General features: G+C 47.8%; 1 protein-coding gene and 1 pseudogene across 1 annotated transcript; one reads left to right on the top strand and one right to left on the bottom strand.

Annotated features, from left to right (window-relative positions):
* Nucleotides 1-3,351: 3,351 nt before the first annotated feature.
* Nucleotides 3,352-4,316, bottom strand: LOC136463976 (uncharacterized; annotated as a pseudogene).
* Nucleotides 4,317-15,141: 10,825 nt separating this feature from the next.
* Nucleotides 15,142-16,289, top strand: LOC136494948 (FCS-Like Zinc finger 13-like). The gene has a single exon (XM_066491121.1). The coding sequence runs from the start codon at nucleotides 15,311-15,313 to the stop codon at nucleotides 15,962-15,964; it is 654 nt and encodes a 217-aa protein (XP_066347218.1). The 5' UTR covers nucleotides 15,142-15,310; the 3' UTR covers nucleotides 15,965-16,289.
* The last annotated feature ends 5,748 nt before the right edge of the window (nucleotides 16,290-22,037 follow it).

The following is a 22,037-nucleotide window of genomic DNA, read 5'->3' as shown; positions in this document are numbered from 1 at the left end:
CATGTGTCTCTGTTGCCTACTTGTTCTCGATTACACGCATCTCTACCGATCAATCTACCTTTGTAGGATACCCCTCGGAGGACTGCCGATGATATCCTATCAACACTCCTCCCCCTCTAGTCCGCCATCTTGACCCTATAGCCGATTGTGGAGGCCGCCCTTTAGGGACTTGACTCAAAAGATAAGTCTAGGATGGAGATTGGAGAAAGAAGAGGATAAGACTATGTACGGACTTGACTTAAGAGTTAAGTGTATTGAATAAAAAATTCAGGTCAAGGAAATAGGAATCGTTGCCAACCGCTAGTGATAATTACACATCACTGTCGGGTGGTTTTGAAATCCGCTAGTGATAGACTTTCACTTACGAATCAACAGTAATACCTCTATCACTATCGGTTTTAGGGATTATTTGGCACGGCTCTAGCTACGATTCCGATAGCAACTTCTACAAAGTTGTACCAAACACTTTAGGAGATAAGACATTTTATGGTCAATAGCAGAGGAGCCGGAGCTATTTTTGGTCTAGAGGAGGACCTGCAATTTGTGGCTCCTCCTCAAGTGCTTGGACTCACTATTCTATTACAGAATTGGCAATCCCTATCGACCTATCACTATCGGAAAATTTAAGGACTTTTTTTTGCATGGCTCCTCCCCAAGTGCTCCTATCCAGTAATTATGGGCCGACAGTGATTGTCTTTTCTGTAGTAGTGATTTGGGATAGGTTGATCGGCTGCACTAAAATTTTCACTAGTGGTAAGCTTGAGCTGACCGTTGTAGCGAACATGGCTCAGCTCATATGCCATGTACTTTGTTGTTTCAGGGATTGAAATGATAACATGATCACTATGACTAACATGTGTGCTTAGATATGAATCATATATTTATTTAGTTCCTAAAGATATAAGGGAATAAGTTATGCGAAGTTAGGAGAAGAGATCAAAGTAAACAAAGGAAACAACAACAATATAAGCATAGTAGCACTAGCCTAGAACTGGCAATCACTCTGGCGGTTCATAACCGGCTTTCACTACCGGATTTCAATATGGCAGTGGACAATCGGCAGTATTGACCCTGGTGTTTTACATATGATTTCCACCCAAGAGTGATGCCCATTTTCAGAAAACAAAAAATATCGTTGCGCATGCCGCACCAGTGCACATCGAGGTCGCTCGACTATGCCCATGCCCGCCACGGTCACCCAAGCCACCTAACTATGTCTGCACCTGCAAGGAGGAGGGAGATAAGGGGTGTCCGCAAAGAGGAGGGAGAGGTAAAGAAGGACCACGGGAAAGAGAGAGAGAGAGAGAGAGAGAGAGAGAGAGAGAGAGAGAGAGAGAGACCTCGATGGATGCATCCCCTTAGAGCCAGCTATTGCCGCTCCTCCTCTCCTTGGAGCCGGTTGTCACCCATTCTTTAGATGCCACATCACCTCACCGCTGCTCCTCACTGCAGTGGTGTATTTGACCATGAGGGGCGAGCAGAGGGGGGAGGGGAGGGGAAGCAGGGGGAAGGGAGGGGGAGGGGAGGGGAGGAGACGTCGAAGAGTAGAGGGAATAGAGAGGAAGCAATAAGTCTTGTCTACTGTCAAGTGGGAGGGAAGAGAGAGGGATGTGGAGGACAAAAATATCTGAGCCAGCCAGACTCCATCTCAGGACTTAAGCAGATTGGAGTAAAATTTCAGGTCTGTTACCTAGATCATTATGGATTGGTGTTAGAATCTAGCAGTAATATACTATCATTGTTAGCTTTTAACGCCATCCAGCTATGATAATGAGCTATCACTGCCAATGCATCCATAACATCAATCATTTTTTAACGCCAGGGCTCCCGAAGACTACTTTCAAAACCTCAAGACTAGCTCGACTCGACTCTAGCTCCTAACTAAGCTATTCTACTTCTACATCTTGAGAGAGGAATGGAAGCTTGCTTCCCTTGTGGTTTTATTCATGGAGAATGGCACCAATACCCCTATTTATAGTGTGAGGAAGTAGGGGTGTGAGATGATGGTACTGACATAGTGGTGGGGTCGCCCAACTGGCCGAACCTTGAGATCTGCTGCCATCACATCCAACGCTTCACAGTGATCCTTTAAGGCTGTTGACACTTGATCCAAGGCGGTTCACCCATGAATTATGTTTTCTTGCATGTATGATAGTCCCATGAATCCTTGGATGCAAACAGAGTTAAATCAACAAACCATATTACTTCTAAGTGTATTTCTTGACCTTGTCATTTGGATTGATGCTTGGTGAGGCCAAGCCTATTGCGGCCAAACTAGGTGTAGTTCGGCTGAAGTGCCCTATGGGCCCATTTTGCTCCCTTTCCTTCCATTGCTTTGTGAAAAGCTCATATTCTCTAAATACATGAAGAACCACATTATTTCAAAACATAAACATGCGTGAATGTTGATTTAATCTTCACTTTACTGAGAAACTTGATGGTCGAATCTGTATCATAGTGACCATCAACATTCCTCTTGTCCTATTTCCAACTACAAGTAGCAACAATGGCAATGCTGATGCACTAGATATTGAAAATGAGCCTATGGTTAATTGGAGACCGGCCAAGGCAGCCAATAGGAAGGGAGAGTGAAAGATTGTGTCGAGGCGTTGAAAATTTGTACAAGGAAGCTTTGCATAATTTGTGGCAAAGAAGATAAAGGTAGATGCCATGAAAGAGAAGAAGAAGAAACATGAGCTCTATGAGCGAGCATATGCATTACAACAAGTGAGGTTGGTAGCTAATGCAAGAAAGCTTGAGGTAGTGGAGAGCAGTAGAATTCATAAGATTCAGGAAGATGAGAAAATTATGTTATGGATCTTGATGGCATGACTGAGCCACAACAACAAATATTACAAGATCCTACACAATGAGATCCTGACTCGTCATTTCTTTTCTTTTCTTTTTGTCCATGTCCGCTCCCACTATGGTTTAGAATGGTAGGATGACCAGTGCCAGTGCAAGATACAGAATACTTAATTAATTAATTAATGAGGCCAATAGCATCGAGTGGCACAAACGAACTTGGTTGTTGTAGCCTGGAGGCCCATACTAGAAAATAAATTGTCCAGTAGAGGGAGCCCGTTTGAATCTCGGCCCAATTCTTCGGTTCCACTAGATAATGCCCAGTTTGAACCCATAAATTGAAACAGATAAGATCTATTATGGCAGGAATTGTTTGAAGAGAAATCATTGGCCCCGTTCGGCTTACCCCATATTCGATTTGTTTTTTCAGCCGGAACAGTATTTTTCTCTCACAACAATTCAGCCAGAACAGTATTTTTCAGCCAGTTTCAACCAAGATTTAGCAAGCCGAACGGGGCCATTGAAGGAATGGTTTCTCAACACATCCTATAATAGTCGGTCCTGGAACGGAAAATGTTTAGGGCTCCTTTGGATGACAGGGGGCAAATGCGCGTGGATTTCAACACCAAAGGAGATTTTGACCCTGCACATGACATCCCCTCCCACTCCGGTGACAGTAACCCGCGGATGCCAAATTTCCACAGTGCAATCTGTCCACGGGAGCGAGAACATGGGAGTGGAAAGTCGTGCAGCTCCGGCGCAGAGCAGAGCAGCAGCAGGTAGGCGGCGCCGGTGGCCACTCCGCTGGTGGCTTTGAGTGCAAGCGTGTAGACGGCCGCCCTGGTCCCGCATGGGCCACCACGTGCGGCCCACTATGCTCGCGTCGCCCGGGCTCCGCCGCGGACACGGCAACAGTGACGGCGCACAGACGACGGTGAGGTAGATGAGGAAGAGCGTGGCGAGGAGCGTGAGCAGCGCGTCGAGAAAGAGCAGCATGAGAGAGTAGTCCAGGAGGACGACCGTGAGGCGCGAGCACGGCCAGGGCCACGATGGCGACGGCGCGGGCCAGCTCCAAGACGTACCCAAACACGACGGTCAGCATGGCCCCGGACTTTGCCGTGGGCCGCGCCGAGCGCCGCGGTCACGGTGGCGCGTCAGTCTGCGGCGGAGAAGACGATGGAGATCTTGATGGCGGATCTGGCCACAACGGCGGCGAGGAGGCAGCCGGCGGCGGCGAGAAGAAGTCGCTGGAGGTCGGACTGGAGGGCCTTGACGAGATTCTGGTACGCAGCGGTGGCCGGGTCGACGTGGCTGGTGGCGTCTGCGTCCAGCAAGCACAGCGGCTACGCGGACAAGGCGTTGCTGAGGAGCAGCGCCGCGGCGAGGGCGACCGTGAGGACCAGGAGCGGGATGAGGAGCACGTCGTACGGCCCAGGAGGACGGTGTCGTGCTTCAGAAACGTCAAGGAGCCATGGCCACGGCGAGGCAGAGACGCTCGGAGATCCAGTCATCCTGCGAGCGCGAGGGAGAGAACGACGGGGAAAGAGAATCGCCAGTGTGGAGTAGTTTTTTTTTTCTGCGCCCCGGAGAATTGTAAGTTTTTTTTTTTCGTTTCTATTTCTCCTTCCGGTATGTCTTAATCCCGAAGCCATTTGCCAAATCAACGCTTTTGTTCTCGAACAATGCATTGCTCTGAGCATCTTGGATTTTCTGCTCTTATGAGAGCAATGTGTGTGTTTCTCGATAAATACGCAAACTTTATTGTGTCCTTCAATTGGGTGTATCATATGGTTAGTTTTGACCACCCCTACTCCACCCGATTAGCAAAACAGAGAAACCAAAGTGCAGTTTAAGAGTGCGAAGTTTGTTTTTTTTTTTTTTTGTGTGAAAACAGATGGAGGTTACGACTTACGACATGGAACCAGAAATAAAGGTTGAAGCAGGTCACTGCGAAGCAGCCTGGGGGGGGGGGGGGGGGGGGGGGGGGGGGGGGGGGGGGGGGCGGAGAGAGAGAGAGAGAGGGCTTTTGGATTCGTAAAAACTTTTTGCGAAGACTCAACTTTATGTTGCAGCGATCGATGCATCGCGAGCTTGCCAAAAGGAAAAAGGAGCGCGCGCACACGATCGAACACGTACACGTCGTCGCTCCAGCTGAAAGGCTGAAAAGCATGCAGTGCGGAGCACTGGCCTCGAACGGCGATCACTGGCACAGGGGCGTGCAGCAATGCTTGCCGACACAGCGGAGGGATCCGATGCCGGCCGGTGCGCACGCCGCCATGGAAAGACGTGCGCGTGAGCACAACAAACACATGGCGAGGCGGAGAGGGAGTACTCCTACTCCGTAGTGTGCTGTGGACGGATGTGCCATGGCTGGCACTGAGATCCTGCATGAAATACAAAAGAACTGCACGAATCCGCGAAAGTAGATGGACAAGTTTGGCGTACGTATGCCTTCAGTCGTACGTACTCAGCCTGCTCTGCTCCCCAGATCCAGATGTACGTACTCTACTCACGAGTCATGTGCAGCACATAGGAGTATACTACTAGAACTCCACTGGCAGTATAGCCTCGACTGCAATCAACTCGTGGATCGGAGGAGCTCTAGTTAATGGCGGTTGTGACGCGCAAGGCAGGATAGAATAAGGCGTTGTTGTATGAAAGCAAGACACGGCTCCATCATGCAAACCGCCACCAGCTCCCCATAAGCCATCATGAGACCTGAATTCATTAGTCTCCAGTTGATCTGGTGACCATCATATGCAGCGATCCCGTACAAATTTTAGTGCACCACTCGGGCTCTTTTCTGTTGTTCTGCTGACAACACATCTTCCTGGGGCACTCTAACTATCACTGGTAAATCTAATCCAAAAAAAAATGATGAAGTGGTATGTCATCTACTAGTATACTACTAGTAGTATTTACGCACCAATTGGTGGTTACTGTAAATAAAGCTTATATAAAATGCTGCAGGGGGACTAAATCCTTCTTCACTTGCATAACTCTGCAAACTAGAAAGTAGAAACAGGAGGAGAAGATTGGGAAGTACTAGTATCTATGGACTTCATATACAACATAAACACTAGTAACAAAAGTCGTGAAAGTGGGAATCTTAAACTGTCAGCGTCCCAAACAAGTGTTACGCCTGTACTATGATTTTTATTTCCCAGAAGGGGAATGGCCACTTGTTTTTCAGTGCTACATCTGCAGATTTGCTCTGCTAAGGAGATCTGGAGCTGAGTCAAATAATCATGGAACTTATTCCCCACTTCACTAGTTGGGCTCCAACAACAGCTATTTATAATCAGGTCACAAATCAATGGGCGGGCCATCAAGTGACACTTATTCAATTGAGAGCATCAGTGCCTGGTTTTGTTTGCTAAGTGGCAACAGATCAATCCACGTCCATCATATAATCTAGAGAAAAAGCATCGCACAAACCCAAAAGCTTGTGTTGGGATATCTAAAGAGATAATCAAAATAAAAGGGAAGGAAAAGATGTCACCCACTACAATGAATACCATCATGGCGATCGACTCTCCCATAGTCCCATCGCTGTCTGTACTATATATGTGTGCTAACTAAACCAACCAAAGGAACCGTATCAATAGGGATACAGTCCAAAAGCGCAGAGCATATAATATATGCTTATCATCAACTGAGACGGGTAAATAATTCGTGGACTCACCGGTGTGCCACTAGCTAGTGGTTTTGTTGCTCCTTCGTTTCTACAAGTATGGAGTGGAATTCATTTCAGTTCATATATGTCCTGTTTCTGTTTGTTTGGGCTTTTACTTCTCACCTTCAAGCCGGCTCAGTGGACTGCTTGAAAAGCTAGCGTTAAATTAAAAGGCTAAAAGGTTGGGCCTGCTTGGTAGAGCTTTGCTATGGCTGCAGCACACAAACAGCAAAGCTACGGTGGTAGACGCATGGTAGCACTGTTCACCATCCGACAACACAGGCTGCAAAGGATGCAGTTGATCCGGTAGAATCCCCAACTCCTTTGTAACAACTCCGTCCAAGATTAATGTTGAAAACCCACGCTATGGCGCTCCCAATGTGAGAAATATTCCAGCATGTGCGGTGTCGAGAGTTCACTTTGGGTTTGGACAGCTGAGATGCATTTTGAGGGGGCGGCCTACGTCACGTTGCTAACAATCAGTCGAACACCTCTCGGAGCACTCTTCTTGGATTAATCTTGTCATTGTAGTCATGATCGTTTTGATCCGGATCAACACGAATTGTTGATATGTCAGTTGTTTCACATGAAGGAAGTCTCTATAGTCTTTGATTACGTACTGTACGTGTTTAACTAAATTGGTAGATCATTTCTCTAGAGTTGATCTGGTCTATGTTTCCATGTGTTTCATTGATGGCTTTCGTGTTGATATTAAATCAATTTTGCTTGTTCAATAGCCAAAGGATTTGTATATTGCTTGTGCTCTAGCATATATTGGTGCAGGAAGAAGTGGGGGATCCCATGGAGGTATCTCGCTCTGTTTACACTGCTTCGTGAAAGCACGGACCCAAGACTGCATTTCCATTACCTTTGTCATTGAAGCCTGAGAAGGTCACTAGCTCCTGCTCCTCCGTGTTGCCAGATTCTTCTCCCAGGGCTATTTCATCATACGCCAAGTTGACAACCCTACAGGCATATACCATCGTGCCATGGGCCTCTGCTATAAGTGTGCTGCCATGTGGAGCAAGGATCACAAAATGCGCTCCTGAGGTATTGCATGCAGTTCAGGATCTTTGGGAGTCCTTTTTCCGGTGTGAATTCTTCAATCCTTGTAGAGCGTTATTCAGACAGTCGGAGTTTCTAAGTGTCAGGTATCGATGGTAAGGATACCAAAGCAAGGAAGTTAACGCATACGCTGACTTCCTCGGATGGCTCGAGACGTATTAAAAGGTCTCGCTCGACCTCAAGGTCGCGGACTCTGTCTCACCCGACCTTAAGGTCGCAGGCTCCGTCTCACCTGGCCTCAAGGCCGTAGGCTCCGTCTCGCCCGACCCCAAGGCCGCGGGTTCCATCTCGCCCAACCCCAAGTCCGCGGGCTCCGTCTCGTCCGACGGGGACCCATTCCGCTGCCAACCACTCCAGGTCCAAGTGTATGGGCCTGGATCAAAACTCTGACGCTAGGGAAGAGGCTGGCACGCCTCGATGTGACTCGTGGCCATGACGGGTCATACCTGGGTATTCACATCAAGAACAGTGTCGGACGTGCCGGTGCTGTTCTGCCTAACCCTCGTACGGACGCTGATATGCGCGTCAGTTCACCACGACGTCTGTCGGGACGGAGTGGAGCGCCATGACCGGCAGATGACGTCTGCGCATGGCGCTAGTGACGAACAGGGCCGTGACATGGAGCCGTCCCTATTGACATCTACAGGATCAGCGGGACCCGCATAAAGGAGAAGAAGGACCCGACGATCCTGAAAGCCTTCCTCTCTCTCTAGTTCTTCTACTTTTTTTTCTCTGTAACCCGCGCTTTCCCTTCGTCTATCAAAGAGAAAGCAGGGCGCCTCATGGAGAGGGATGAAAAAACACGAGATCGGAACACAAGAGCACGACACGAACACACGACTAAGCGGCAATCGAACTCTCAGCACCCGTTCACTCTTTCCACAAGAGACTTGGAATCCTTTCCCTCTCTCGCCTGTTTGTAACCCCTACTGCAAACCAAGTGCCGGTAACACGAGCAGCAACAAACTGGACGTAGGGACGTTCCGTCCGAACCAGTATAAACCCTTGTGTCCTCCGAACACACCATCCGAGCCAGACGTGCAAATACAAATTTACTGTCGGCGGTGCGAAAACACCGGTCTCTGTGCTCCTGTCCGTAGGACTGTTTAACTTGTGGGTTCTATTGAAGGCATTCCAAATACATTGTTGATTGACCCGGGTACTTCATTGTCTTTCCTTAGTGAAGTTGTTGCCGGGCAGTTGAGCTCTTCTATAGTACTTTCTTGTAATGTTCTCCCTAAGCAGATCTGGTTATAAATATATATCTTTCTTTTAAAAATCTTATATATTATATTATTCAAACAAATATTTGGTAGTTGTTGTTCTATTGAAAGTTGAGATCTTGCTCTCTTTCTTTCTCGGGATAAGACCTCTGATTATCAGATTTTTTTTTTTAGCCTGAACTCCTAATATATAAGTTGTAGTATCTGTACTCTACACAATATACTCATACCACCACACACGTATACTCCTAGAAGCTAGAGGCTATACACCTTAAACGTCCTTTTGAAGATCGCTGAAGCCACACGAGTCTCAAAGACGACGGACACGACCGTTTGGACTGGGAATCGAACCTGGGTGGGCACGCTCCACGACCGGAGACGTTGCCACCGCGCTACGAGCGCGTTCGCCTCTGTATATCAGATTTGTTCATGGTTTTCGTTTTGTCGTTCATTCCTTTCACCGGCTTTACCGTTTGCTGTTGGAGCCATCTTGGATTCCTTTGTAACGACATACTGAAGTGCACTAATCGCCCCCACTGTACCCTGGTAGCGACGGTACAGACTGAACGACTGCATCTGCATCCTGTTTCAAACCCATTTAATACGTTGTCTGAGCCAAATCATTCAGCCTTGACAGAGCCTCTTTAATTTCTTTGCCTCAACGTCACTCTCTCCATTCTCAAATTATTGCTAATCGGCCATCAGATTAAAGAGGGAGCTTCGACGAACTGCAGAGTTGAGTTCAGGTTCCGGGAGAGAAATCAAATGACACCCCCCGAATTTTGGCCGAAATTCAAACAGCTTTTCGTCCCTCAGCGAATGCCTGCGCAATTTAGGTTTTGGGAGCTCGACGGATAGATAGATCGATCATGGTCATTACCGGCCGGGTGGGCCCCGGCGCTCCCTGTCCTGAGCGGGGCCCGCCCGGGGCTCCAAAGTCTATCACTCACACGGCAGCAGACTCATCACGGACGGCGACTGGTATACAGTGCGCAGGTTCATGGCCTCTAGGCCCACCAGCTGCGGGCCCCACGGGTGATGATGGGGGCCCAACCGTGCGTGAGGACACTGCGGGGGAAATTATTGAGTACAGTGAACGTTGTACTGGTACTCACCCCACCTAGTCCTGTCGCTTTCCTCCTCTCTCACCGCCACGCGGGCCCCGCGGCTCGCAATATTTTGCGGTCACGCCCTTGAGCTTTTCGGTACAAGTATACTGTATATAGGTACAGTACGTTTGATGACTCACAGGGGTCTGGACGCAAATAATAAACCCGCGGACCCGCCGGTGGGCCCCCAGGGCCATTAGTGGTGGGTGGCATGCGTCAACGTCAGGGAGGGTCCCGGCCTGACGTGGTGCGTCCCTGTCGTGTAGCGCGGGGCCCGGGGCGTGCGGGCCTGGCGCCCCGGCGAATGGCGGGCGCACACGCGGGCGAGGGCCACGTGACCGGAGGGTGGACTTGCCCGGGAGGAGGACAGGGCGAGGACCAAAATGGCCCTGGCGCCGCTGCCACGACGACGGAGCTGAGGCTGTGTAGAGGGTAGTAGTACACAGATTCACGCGACGCGAGGCCCCAACCCAGGGCTTGTTGCATCTGTCTACGGGTGCAGCTGATGGTGACGATGGCTACGACTGCAACTAATTGTTGTTGCTGACAGAAAAATAAATAAAAGAGGCGAGGTCCTGGTCACAGCGAAACAGGAGAATATATATATATATATATATATATATATATATATATATATATATATATATATATATATATATATATATATATATATATAATGATCCGTTGTGCGTGTAGCGGAGTCCACAGATTTGATCTGTCGATTGCGAGATACGGTGAGCGTCTATTTTGGGTTTAAATAAAGTCGCTCTAACTTTTATAGATACATCAATTTTATTATCTATCTAGACATACTGTATATCCATTCAGGTGCATAAGCTACCACCATCCAATCTTGGCCCGGTTCTCCGGCCATTCTGCACCCATGACTATGTAGAGCCAAGCTCGGCTCGTCCATGTTGCTTCAATTCCCACCTCTTCTTAGTGCCACCATCCAAACCACAGCCGCCCGTTCCACCTTGAAGCCCTCCCTCCCACCTCCATAACCCCGATGGCAAAGCGGAGCTCTAGGTGGTGGACGTGGGCAGCGGCATAGGGAACTTTAACGGAGGCGGCAATGGCGCGGCCAAGGGAGCCAGAGTGAGCGCAGTAGAAGAAGAAATAATAAAACAAAACATTTAAGGCATACAGTAAGTCACCTCTAATTGAGTCCCACGTATCAAAAAGAGTAAAATTATCATTACAATCCGACTAATTATTTAAGGGTTTTGTTTGTTTTTAGCTTTTGTTGGTTTCCGTTAGCCACAAGCCAGAAACCGAAACAAACACTCTGGCTATTGAGGTGGCTTTTAAAAACTAGAAATCTAGTAACTTGGAAATGAAGCAAAATTGAAAACATGTTTTGAGGAGGTTTTTTTTTCTGATTTTTGGTGTGCCGACAAACTGACATCTTATTGCAAAAATCAATAACAAAAAGTCAATTAGAAATCAAAGGCTATTAGAAAGTTCTTGAGCTAAAGGCTTGATAAAAACTACAAGAGTCAAATAAAAAAATCCTGAGCACTAAAAAGTAGGGAGCAGCGCCTTCTAACCAAGAGCAGAGGTGCAAATTGCCATACGCGCTCGTACAACCCAACCAAGCTACAGTAGTCTGATGCTTCCAGCTACAACTGCATTGCGCCTGAGCCCTTGTTTCCATATATCCAACGGCCGGCCCACAGAACCAGAGCGGGGCCCGCACTCCAGGCGTACAGTGGGCGGAACGGAATGCAGGAACCGGGGACGGGGAGGAGGAAGCAAGGAAGGGGGTATTCCCAAAAACGCCGTCATCATCACCAGCCGGGCGAAGGACGAGAAAGAAGGGGGACAACGCCCACACCATCACAGGTGGGCCCCCCCCTATGTTCCCTCAAAAAAAAGGGGGGAGGGGGGCCTACGCGCGGCGCGGCAGCGCAGCATACGTCCCAGGAGCCCCGCGTGGCAGCCCAGATCCGTGAGTGCGATGCGATGCCGTGTGCGCACGGCCGGGGGACACGAGCACCCCGCCCGCCCGCCTACGCGTGTCCTCGCACGCGTCCCCCAGCCACGGCACACCCACACGGGGGGGCATGGCAGCGAGTGGCAGGGCTCCGACTCCGACTTCCAGTCCCACAGTCCTACTCCCATCCCAATGCGCCTGCCTGATTGGCCGGCGCCGCTGCTTGCGAGTGAGTGCGCGGGGTCCACCTGCCAGACACACTCTCCCACTGGCCACTGCCACTGTAGCGGCAGACTGTGCTGCGGCGCGCTGTCTCTCTCGACCATACGAGTAGTCTAATCGGGGTTTAGCTGGTCCATTACGACTGTTTAGTCACAGGTAAAAGTGATTGGCCAGGCTAGGTGGATGCCTATTTTCAATTGACAGCCGGAAACGGACACGTTTATCTTTTACGGCTACTCCAACCTCGCAGATATTTTGCTTTGTTTACCGCGTCTTCATGCCATTCAGTGGTGCAGTGGCGGCCACTGGCTGAGCTCAGGCCCGCTCAGCTGAGTGGCTTTGGTGGACGCACTGCACGAGTGAACTGGACGTTTTGAATTCGACTATTACTCCTACCAGTCATTTGATTCCTAGGATTGGTCCAAATTCCATCGAAATCACACTGACCGGTGGTAGTACAACGAAATTTCGCCATTATTTTCAGAAAAAATAAACCTTTTTACAAAACAGAAAAATAAACCCGCGCCTTGGCAAAACCAGTCCCAGTAATAATCCTACATACTCCTACGTACCTATTGATACGAGTTCCCGGTACTGTACGTACTAAAGTCACATCACCTTTCACCTCTGCTCTACTACTCGACCTCTCTGATTTTAAGATGAACAGGTGACATCATGGAGATACAAAAGACAGCCGATCTTCACGGATGAGAACTACTGCTAGTACTCCCATGACTTCAGGAAGAGAAGACTGTACTCGCACGCAAACATGAAGAGAACTACTCCTACTACTCACAGAGTTTTAGCAAAGCCAAAGCACACACGACGCCCGATAATTTCATTCTTCGATAATTTCACCAACGGCAACAGATGCGCATGTTCCGCCAGCATCCAAGTCACCAAGTGGCCGGAACTGGGAGTAAAAGAAGAAGACGACACGACGTGACGTGACGTGATGTATTGGCCGTGGCAGACTCCAATGCTGCTCCACCTAAAAGCCAGCCAGCACAGCACACCATTTTTCTGTCAGTCCATGGTTTTCAGCGAACAGATCGTCCTATCCCCGTCGCCTTCCGCCCCACCTCCACCACCACAGCTGGTTGCTACTCGTACATGCGTACTCTACGAGTACACGCTTTTCTTCTTTCTAAAACATACAGTAGTTATGTATCTCTGCTACCTTTGCTCTACAATTTGTTAGTACATTATTACATTACTCCGTCTTGTTTTTGGACTCTCATCACGTTTCATATAGTGTATTGAATGTATGCCTACAACGTACATGTTTCATCCATTTTTATAACATATGCAACGAACTATGCTGAATTTGTTTTTTTTTTTGGACCCTTGTTTTTTGTAGTTTGAGAAAAAACAAAAGATAGAAATGGTTACTCCCGAAGGACTATGATTATAATGCAAGCACGGAAACCAAGGTGGTTGGAAAATTATAAGAATACCACTGTGAATGACTGATAGTCTGCCATTGTAGTTCTGTAACAAGCAAGAGGACACAAACGTTCGAGAGTACTCGTAGCGACAAAGAATACATGCTGGTATGAAACATGTAGAGAAGAGAGCATCCACGTGTACGCTCTTTCTCTTTTATTACGGTACGATGCCTTTTCTTGCGTGAGACGTGGAGCGGTGGTTTCAGGAGTGGGTACAGCTGCTACCCTACTCTGTTAGCTATACGGATTGCAGAATGACGGCCTTTCCTGGGACAAATTTTGAATTGGAGAACGACGGTATTTCGTGGACAGAGGGAGTATGCCACATCAATAGTCCAGTTTTAGAGACATATACACTGAACATGTCGATGCACTTCAATACTACATAAAAACTACATCATCTTGACATATATTGGTGCTAGAGTTTGCATCCATTTCTCCATAATTTTCGCTCAAGCCAAAGAAACCTTATTTAATTTTCCTTTCATATCTAAAGCACGCCGACCAGCCGACCTCCGAACAATGCCATGGCATCCTAGTTTCTATCTTCCCACTGCCAAAGTTAAGTAGCCAAATGCCACAAGTCAAACATGCTTCAAGCCATTAAAGAGAGCTCTGCCCTATCTCCTCATTGCAAGGTCAATCACTATTCCTCCTACATCAAACCTAGATTGAACTTTACCCTACCAAATTTGAGTTCCTCAATGGCTAACCTAGTCGCTCGATAGTTCAATTGATTTGCAAGTCACCAAATGAAGTTATTTCACCTCAAAATCAAGTGCCCTATTCGCTTGGCTCATAAGCCATGGTTGAAAGTACCGTTGGCTGATTTGTTGTGAGAGAAAAATACTGTTCGTTGGCTGAAAAAGTACGGCATATAAGCCAAGCGAACAGGGCGCAAGTCCCTCCTAACCCAAACCGAGCTTGTTATGGTTGATCGAGTCTCCATTAACATAAACTGAGCTTGTTCTTGCTTTTGTGACATGAAGAGAGTAGCAAATCGACCTGAATCCACACCCTCACTTAATGTTCTAGACCTAAGGATGGGATCAGATGGGTCTTTCTCCCAATTTCTGACTAGAAGCCAAGAGGCGCATGACCCATGCTCTTGTTCATTACATAGCCTTTAATGTTCTAATGTAACACCTAGCTTGCACTATTTTCACCGCTTGCTTGCTCAATCTATTAATTTCCTGCCTAACAACTCTGCTTCCTGTCGGGTCTGGCCATCGAATAAGGAAGAATGCGATATATGTGTGTCGAGAACTTAGTGCGAAGATGGTAGAACATTACATGGAGAAGGCGACAGGCTGATGAAAAAATAGACAAAAGTTGTATATATATCTAAACATAATGTTTTTATAGTGGTATTGAAGTGTACTCGGTCAGTTTGGTAGGATATATTTCTAAAATCAAGTTATTATTACAACATTCGAGATAAAACTTAAAACCTGGTTGTACCAGCTGGCGTACAGATATTGCAACCGCTCCGTGTGTTCCTCTAACCACAGAGGGATGCCAACAAAACTGCTATTTATAAAAATAGAAATATAGCGCACACACGCAAAAAAAAAAAAAAGGTAGCAGGAAAAGAAAACCCACAGCAAGGCCGGAAACCGCCGTTGCAGGGGCTACAAATACAGGAAACCACCCCCTCTCTCCCTCCCACTTCCTCGCCTTCCTCCTCTGCCCCTCCAACCTCTCCTCTTCTGGTCTCTGGACAACCACCAAGCCAGAGGAGGAGCAGCCAGCCAGCCAAGGACACCGGAGCACGGGCGCGGCCAGCGAGAACGTCCTCCCCTCCCCTCTTCTCTTAACAGCGAGGCATGGTGGAGAAGGCGAGGACCATGGCGCGCAAGCTAGAGATCCCGCAGTGGAAGGCCGACGGCCTCCTGCCGTCGCCGACGAGCCCGCTGGACCGCGCGTCGCCCCGTGGGTGGCGCCACCGCGACGCCGTCGGAGGCGTCGGGCTCGGGATCCTCGCGGCGCTGGAGGCCGAGGGGCCGCATGCGCGGCCCGCCGCGGGGCCGGTGCCGAGGGTGTCCATCCCGCGTCGCGCGGCGCGGCTGGAGGTGTCGGAGCTCGGGTGCAGCGGGCACTGCGCCACCAGCCTGTGCGGCGGCGGCGGCGGCGGGAGAGGCTGCGGCCCGGCGTCCGCCCGGCCCGGCGGCGTTGGCGGGGGCGCGGCGTTCCGCGTGGCGGAGTTCCTGTCGTGCTGCGACATGTGCCGGCGGGCGCTGGACGGGAAGGACATCTTCATGTACCGCGGCGAGCGCGCCTTCTGCAGCATGGAGTGCCGGTACCACGCCATCGTGAGCGACGAGTTCCAGGAGGAGAAGGAGCGGAAGCGCCGCGCCGCCGCCGCCATGTCTTCCGCCGCCGACGTGCCCAAGAAGACGGCCGCCGAGATGGCCGGGTCGCCGTGCAGCGGCGGCGGGCAGATCTTCTTCACCACCGGCATCGTCGGATCCGTCTTCTAGTCTAGTGATCACAAAAAAAATCCAGCTAGAGGAACCGGCCGCTGTAACATAAACATGACAAGAAAAAAAAACAAAAAAAAAAACAAGAAGAGAAATAAGGGTGGGTGGGTGCGTGTTTGTGTAGAGAAATGGGTGGGGAAATTTTGTTCTTCCTCTCCTCTTTGCTAGAGGAGGCAGGCGGGTTATTTGATCTGGATTTTTTTGTATTATTATTAGTATTTAGTACTACTATCATGACGATGATGATGGGCGAGATGAGATGTTTTTGTAGCAGCAGGAGGGAAGGGGAGGGATGATGACAGTTTTCCAAGGATTGTTGATTCCCTTTTGTGCCTGTTTAGTTTCTAAAGTTTTACAAAATTTTTAAGATTTCTTATCATATTGAATCTTTGAACGCATGCATAAAGCATTAAATATAAATAAAAAATAAAATTAATTACATAATTTAGATGAAATTTACTAGACGAATTTTTTAAACTTAATTAGACTATAATGGACACTAATTGTTAAATAACAATAAAAATGCTACGTATCATTTTTTTTTTAATTCGCCAGCTTGTTCGGCTGGCCACAGTTGGCTGGCGGTAAGTTTTTTCAGCTCTCATAAATTCATTTTTCGACGGAAATACTGTAGCATCGGTTTTTGTTGAGAAAAAAATACTGCTTCGGTCCACTTGATGACGAGCTGAGCCATGCTCAGATGGTAAAAGAACTGAAAAAGTGCCTTGATCAGGTGGTGCTCTGCTCATCAAGAAACTTGGTCCAAAAATGTTCATCAAGAGTAGAAAACAAAAGTGCCCTGGTGCTCTGCTCATCAAGAAACAAAACAACAGGTGATGCCTCGTCCTTGTAAATCATGAGGACCAACCAACAAAAAGGCTTGAAGCACTCCCATCTAATTCACTTCAGATGAACTCTTGTAATACTACTTGTTCAAAGAGTAATAAGAAACCGATTTCAGAGATACCAACCAGGATGGCCGTTCCTGGGTTCTCTTCTCCTGGACGCCCAAACACAAAGAAACAGAGAGCTGCCAGGAGCAGTGTATATGCTTTAATCGGGAGCTGGTCCTGGTCCTGCCGCTGCCCGTCCGTCCTAGCAAAAGCATCAAGCAGAAGCTCGAGTTGGAGAGGTGGAGGAGAGTTCAAACCAACCAATAATTGGTGGATGCATCTACCATGCCTGCCACACTCTGCATCTACCATGCCTGCCGCACTGGCCGATGCCGTATCCATGGATGCATTGACGGGCTTCGTTGGCTTTGTTGAAAAAGACCGTGGAAATACTATTTTGACTGATTTATTTGAGAAAAAAATACTATTCTAACTAAAAAATACAAATTATAAGATAAGTGAACAGAACCTTGTAGCTCAGCCTAGCCCTGATCTGAGCCTGACCTGCATCAGTTTTTCCTTCCTCCAGAAGGGAACGGGAATAGGTGGAGACTGCAGAAGAAAAAGGATGGGAGCAATGAGGCAAGCGAGCGGGATGGAATTTTTTTATTATTTTTAACACTTTTTTTTTAAATTTGACACTATTTATTTTTAAAAAAAACTAACACTTTTGGATGCGACTATTCGCATAGCGCGGCAAAATCACGCTACCGCGCCATGTATGGCGGCGCAGCAAAGTGGCCACGTGGCAGTCAGCCGAGGCGCTGGCCGATGACGTGTCACATCCTGACGCGCTGTGGACCATGGCGCGGCAAGGCCTGACATAACCATTGCGTCGCAGGCTCCCTCCCTCTGTGCTGCCTTTGTTTGACTAGAGCTGAGCCTGCTCGAGGCGGCCACGTTGACACCTCCCGGCTCCCCCGAGCCCGGCGGCCGCCCTGTCCTCCCTTACCGCCTTCCTCCCTACCTTCCCCAAGCTCCTCCTCGGCCACGGTCAAGGTAATGATACTCTTATTAGTTGTTTAAATGGTGGATTCAATGATTTGAATTGGTAGTTAGGGTTTGTAGGAAAATATTAGTTCGTTAAAATGTTGATTCAAGGATAAAGATTAGGATTGTCAATGTTAAGGTTAATTAGTTAGTTAGAAGTAAGTTTACCATATTTAGTGTAAAGTATATTTTTGTTCGTAAGTGGTGGTTATTTTTTGTTTAGTTGTGATGCAAATGGTTCTCTTTTATATTAATTTCTTATGTTTTTATTGGTGTTAAATTTCAACCGTTTTGTTAGATGCAAGACATGTATCGGGAGCAGTTGTGGCGAAAACGGAGTCGTCCTAGAGAATTATACCCCGACGTGTCTAGCAAAGATGCCTCTGTCCCTCCTGACCTCCCTGTCCCTAACTGTGACTGTAGTTTCCTGGCCAACATGTTGCAATCGAGACATCCAGACACAGTTGTGCGTTGCTTCTATACATGCAGTCGTTTTAATGTAAGTAATTGTCTCTGTATCATTGTTTCTTCATTTGTGTTAGTAATTTACTAATATTTTGGTGGAATCTTGTTGTGTAGGACCATGAGAGGTGCTTTTTTCCAGTGGATCGACGGTCTAGACAAGTTTGACCCAAGGTACCTCCTTTTCGATGATCGGTGGAGAGGGAGACATCCACGTGAGCACTTCGAGCGGTGTGTTCCACCTCTCTCTAACCCCCCGCCAATGACGGCTAAGGAGAAGCACCTAGCCATAGTTAGATGACTCGAGGAACCTCCTCTGTGTGATTACGGAGATCGAGCTATGATAAACCCTAAGAATACATTAGAGTTTGTGTGTCCCAACAAGCACGAAGTAAGTGGAAAGTGTATCTGTTTAAATATTTAGCTCTATGTGTGCATGTACTAATCTAGTCTCTTTTAGCGCTTTGAATTTGCGAAGTGTCATTTCAAGGAGTGGCTCTATGATCCTAAGAATCAATGGCCGGAGCCGCCAAAGGCAAAGAAAAAGAAGAAAGAAAGGATAATAATCGAAGCACCTCCTGTCATGTGCGAATGTGGTGTCAAAGCCAACTATGGCCTAGTCCCTTCGGAATAGGCCATTGGTGCACTCATATGGTTGACTATGATGAGGTTGGTTATTGTTGTGGAAAACATGAAATCATATTTTTCTACTGTGAAGACTTATAATCTAATTTTTCGTTTGAACTGAGCACTAGGAAATGCTAGTGGAAATCTTATGATGGTCATGCTAAGTTCCTAAATTAAATCAAGGTGAAGCAAGCAATTGCACGGAAGTTTGGTTATGGACCTCAGTTCGTCGACCTCTTCGTTAAAGACCACATAAAGAAGATGCGTGAGTTTGCTAGACAGCGCGGTTTCGTAACCCGATCGGTGTTAGGCTTGACAAATGGGGGATGGAGAGACGGAGGAAGGCAAAGGAGGAGAGGGTAAGAAAGGAGGCAAGATAGGAGGCAAGAGTACAGATGCAGGTCTTGAACGACCATGTTGTTGCATTGTGAGCCAGTGAGTGATTGAAAGCCTTGTTATTTTTGTTGTCTGCTTTTAAATATAATATAATCGTGTTGCTAACTGGTTGCATTTTATACATGATGGGATTGGATATAGTGAGGACCATGCTGCAGAGGTGGCCCATGCAAGGTTTCAAGAAAAGAAGTTACATGAGCACAGAACGTGAGCTGGCCGCACCGTTCTATCTCCGATTGTGGTGGCCGATGAGGGGGACGAGGATGAGGACGACACTACCAGGTTGAGCGATCTCATTGCTCTAGCGAAGGTGGGCTTGCAGGCGGTGGAGGATGAGGACGACACTGGCAGATTGAGCGAGCTCATCGCTCTAGCAGAGGTAGGCTTGTAGGTGGAGGAGGACGCGTTCTTCTCTCAGGCCACAGAGGCCGCAGATGAAGCGGAGGCCGCTTAATACAGGCGACAGGCAGATCAGGACAATGAGGGTGAGCCTAGCCACATGAATGAGGAGGAGGAGAATGCATTCTTGTCTCAGCCCGGCCGCTTACTACAGGTGATAGGCATATCAGAGCAACGCAAGTGAGCCTAGTCACAACAACGAGGCTGTGGTAGAGGATTGATACTCGAATGACGAGTTGCTTACTCAGTATGTTTCTGACTGAGGATTTCGGATTACGTCGTAATGTTCAATATGTAGAAGGACCGTAATGTTCTATTTTTCATTATTAGATGTGTTATATTTCATTATCCTGTCATGCATTGAACTTTTTGTTATGTCCCATTTGTCATGTATTTGATTCAAAGTTGTGATGCACTGTATCCATGTACTGAACTTTTCGGTTAACTGGCACTTTAATTTGCCTCTTGGTGTAATGCACTTCCATGATCCTGTCGGAGTGTTGCTTGTTTTTAATTTTTACAATTCATAATTTTTTCTCTAATTTGGAATTGAAGGCGGCAACAAAAAAATACACCAATATGCTGAGAGGGTAGACAAAAGAATGATTTCAAGATAGAAGTGTGCTAGATGTCGATGATATAAGATTATTACAATTAATTATTGAGTTGTGTGCTGGATATGTTTCCTGTTGCTCATGTGTAGCTCGGCATGGCGCATACAGGCCGCCGCGCCCCTAGCCATGGCGCGACAAGGCGGACGCGCCCCCAGCCATGGCGTGACGGTCATTGAGATAGGAGCAGGGCAGTCCATCGACTTGTGTTGTGTTGTCACGATGGTTTAACAAAAAACTAACCAGAATACAAGTTCAACATAAGTTCATGAATACACATGACACTTGGTAAGTTCGACATAAGTGGCATTACCATATAAGTTCGACATGACAAGATAAGTCCAACATAAAGTCCATGGGTCAGCATACATGTTCCATAGGTTAGACAATATTAGTTCTTCAATACATAAGTTCCATAGGACTCGGCATACATGTTCTATAAGTACATGGGTCCAAATACTAGTCCATCATGTCCTCCTAAACTACTACTCCCCAGGAGTGTAGGGGTACCGTGGACGCCTCTGTCTCTTCGTACGTGAAGGCATCACGTTAGGGGTGAACCCAATGTCGGTGCGGTCACACTGGCGGTACACCTGGCGGTACTACTGAGTGTAACTAGAACCCTACAATTATAATATAGGCATTATTACTTACAATCTTTAAGTCATTGTCATGTATATGGCGAAAGGTTGTTTCAAGTACCTGTTCCTCGAACTGTGTAGGAAATGATGAATCACCAAGCTGAGACATCCCAATCTCATCGTAGTCATCCTCCTCATCCTCGTCCTTGTCCTCGTCCTCCTCATCCTCGTGCTCCATAGGACCCTTGCCTTCATGGCCGGGGGTACGAACAGAAGAGGTCCCAGCAGCCATCGTGTCGGACGAACCGGCTCGTGTCGGCAAAGTGCTCAAGCGTAAAGGACTAGACAGCGCCGGGTCGTAGGGCATCTCCCACAGAGTATCCATGCAGCTAAGCTTCTGGGCCAGCTTCCTACAACTCCTCACTTTCTACAAAAAAAGATGACACAGGTGAATGAGGCATGGGAACCATTTAACCATTATGATGCCTTTGAGAATAGAATGTACATCGACGAAGACATGTAGAATGTCGTGCTGCTCCCCTCTAGCCTCATGAAGTCGCATGGCTGCTTCGTTGGAGAGACTTGTCAACTGTGTTGCCTATGTACACAATCAAGGTAAGTTCGTATCACTACAATTCATAGGAACACCGACATGCACTTGTATTGAAATTCAAATTTCTTATCACGTATCTCTGTAGCGGGGCTCTCTGAAGATGTGTCTCCATCCTTGTTGCATCGTCATATGCATCGACGATGTCATCCTCGTTCTTGTCCTCATCAATTGCCTTGTTAGTGTAGGAGGCCTGGATATGTGTCCGGGTACTCCTATGCAACCATTGGAGGTACACGTCGAAGTTGTGTTGGTCGTGCGGCGGTGTCTCGGCGATCAGGAACCTTTGCCTATTCTCCTAGTCCTAGATGTACTCTTAGTGCGTCATGGCCCAATTCTTCTCCTTCTACCTGTTCCTTCGATCGTACCTGCAATGAACACATAAGTTAGTGGTTGTATGTATGCACATGACTGCTAAATGTTTATGTTATTGTCATCGCACCCGTGCAACTTTTTGTTGGTTGTGTACAGCGGCAGTGGGCATGGTTGCAATCTTCCAAACTG

Source organism: Miscanthus floridulus, chromosome 1 (assembly GCF_019320115.1).
Source record: "Miscanthus floridulus cultivar M001 chromosome 1, ASM1932011v1, whole genome shotgun sequence".
Lineage (NCBI taxonomy): Eukaryota > Viridiplantae > Streptophyta > Magnoliopsida > Poales > Poaceae > Miscanthus > Miscanthus floridulus.
This window is presented reverse-complemented; position numbering and strand designations above follow the sequence as displayed.

Excerpts from the sequence above, each read along its gene's own strand:
- LOC136494948 (XM_066491121.1), top strand. The coding sequence starts at position 15,311 with ATGGTGGAGAAGGCGAGGACCATGGCGCGCAAGCTAGAGATCCCGCAG.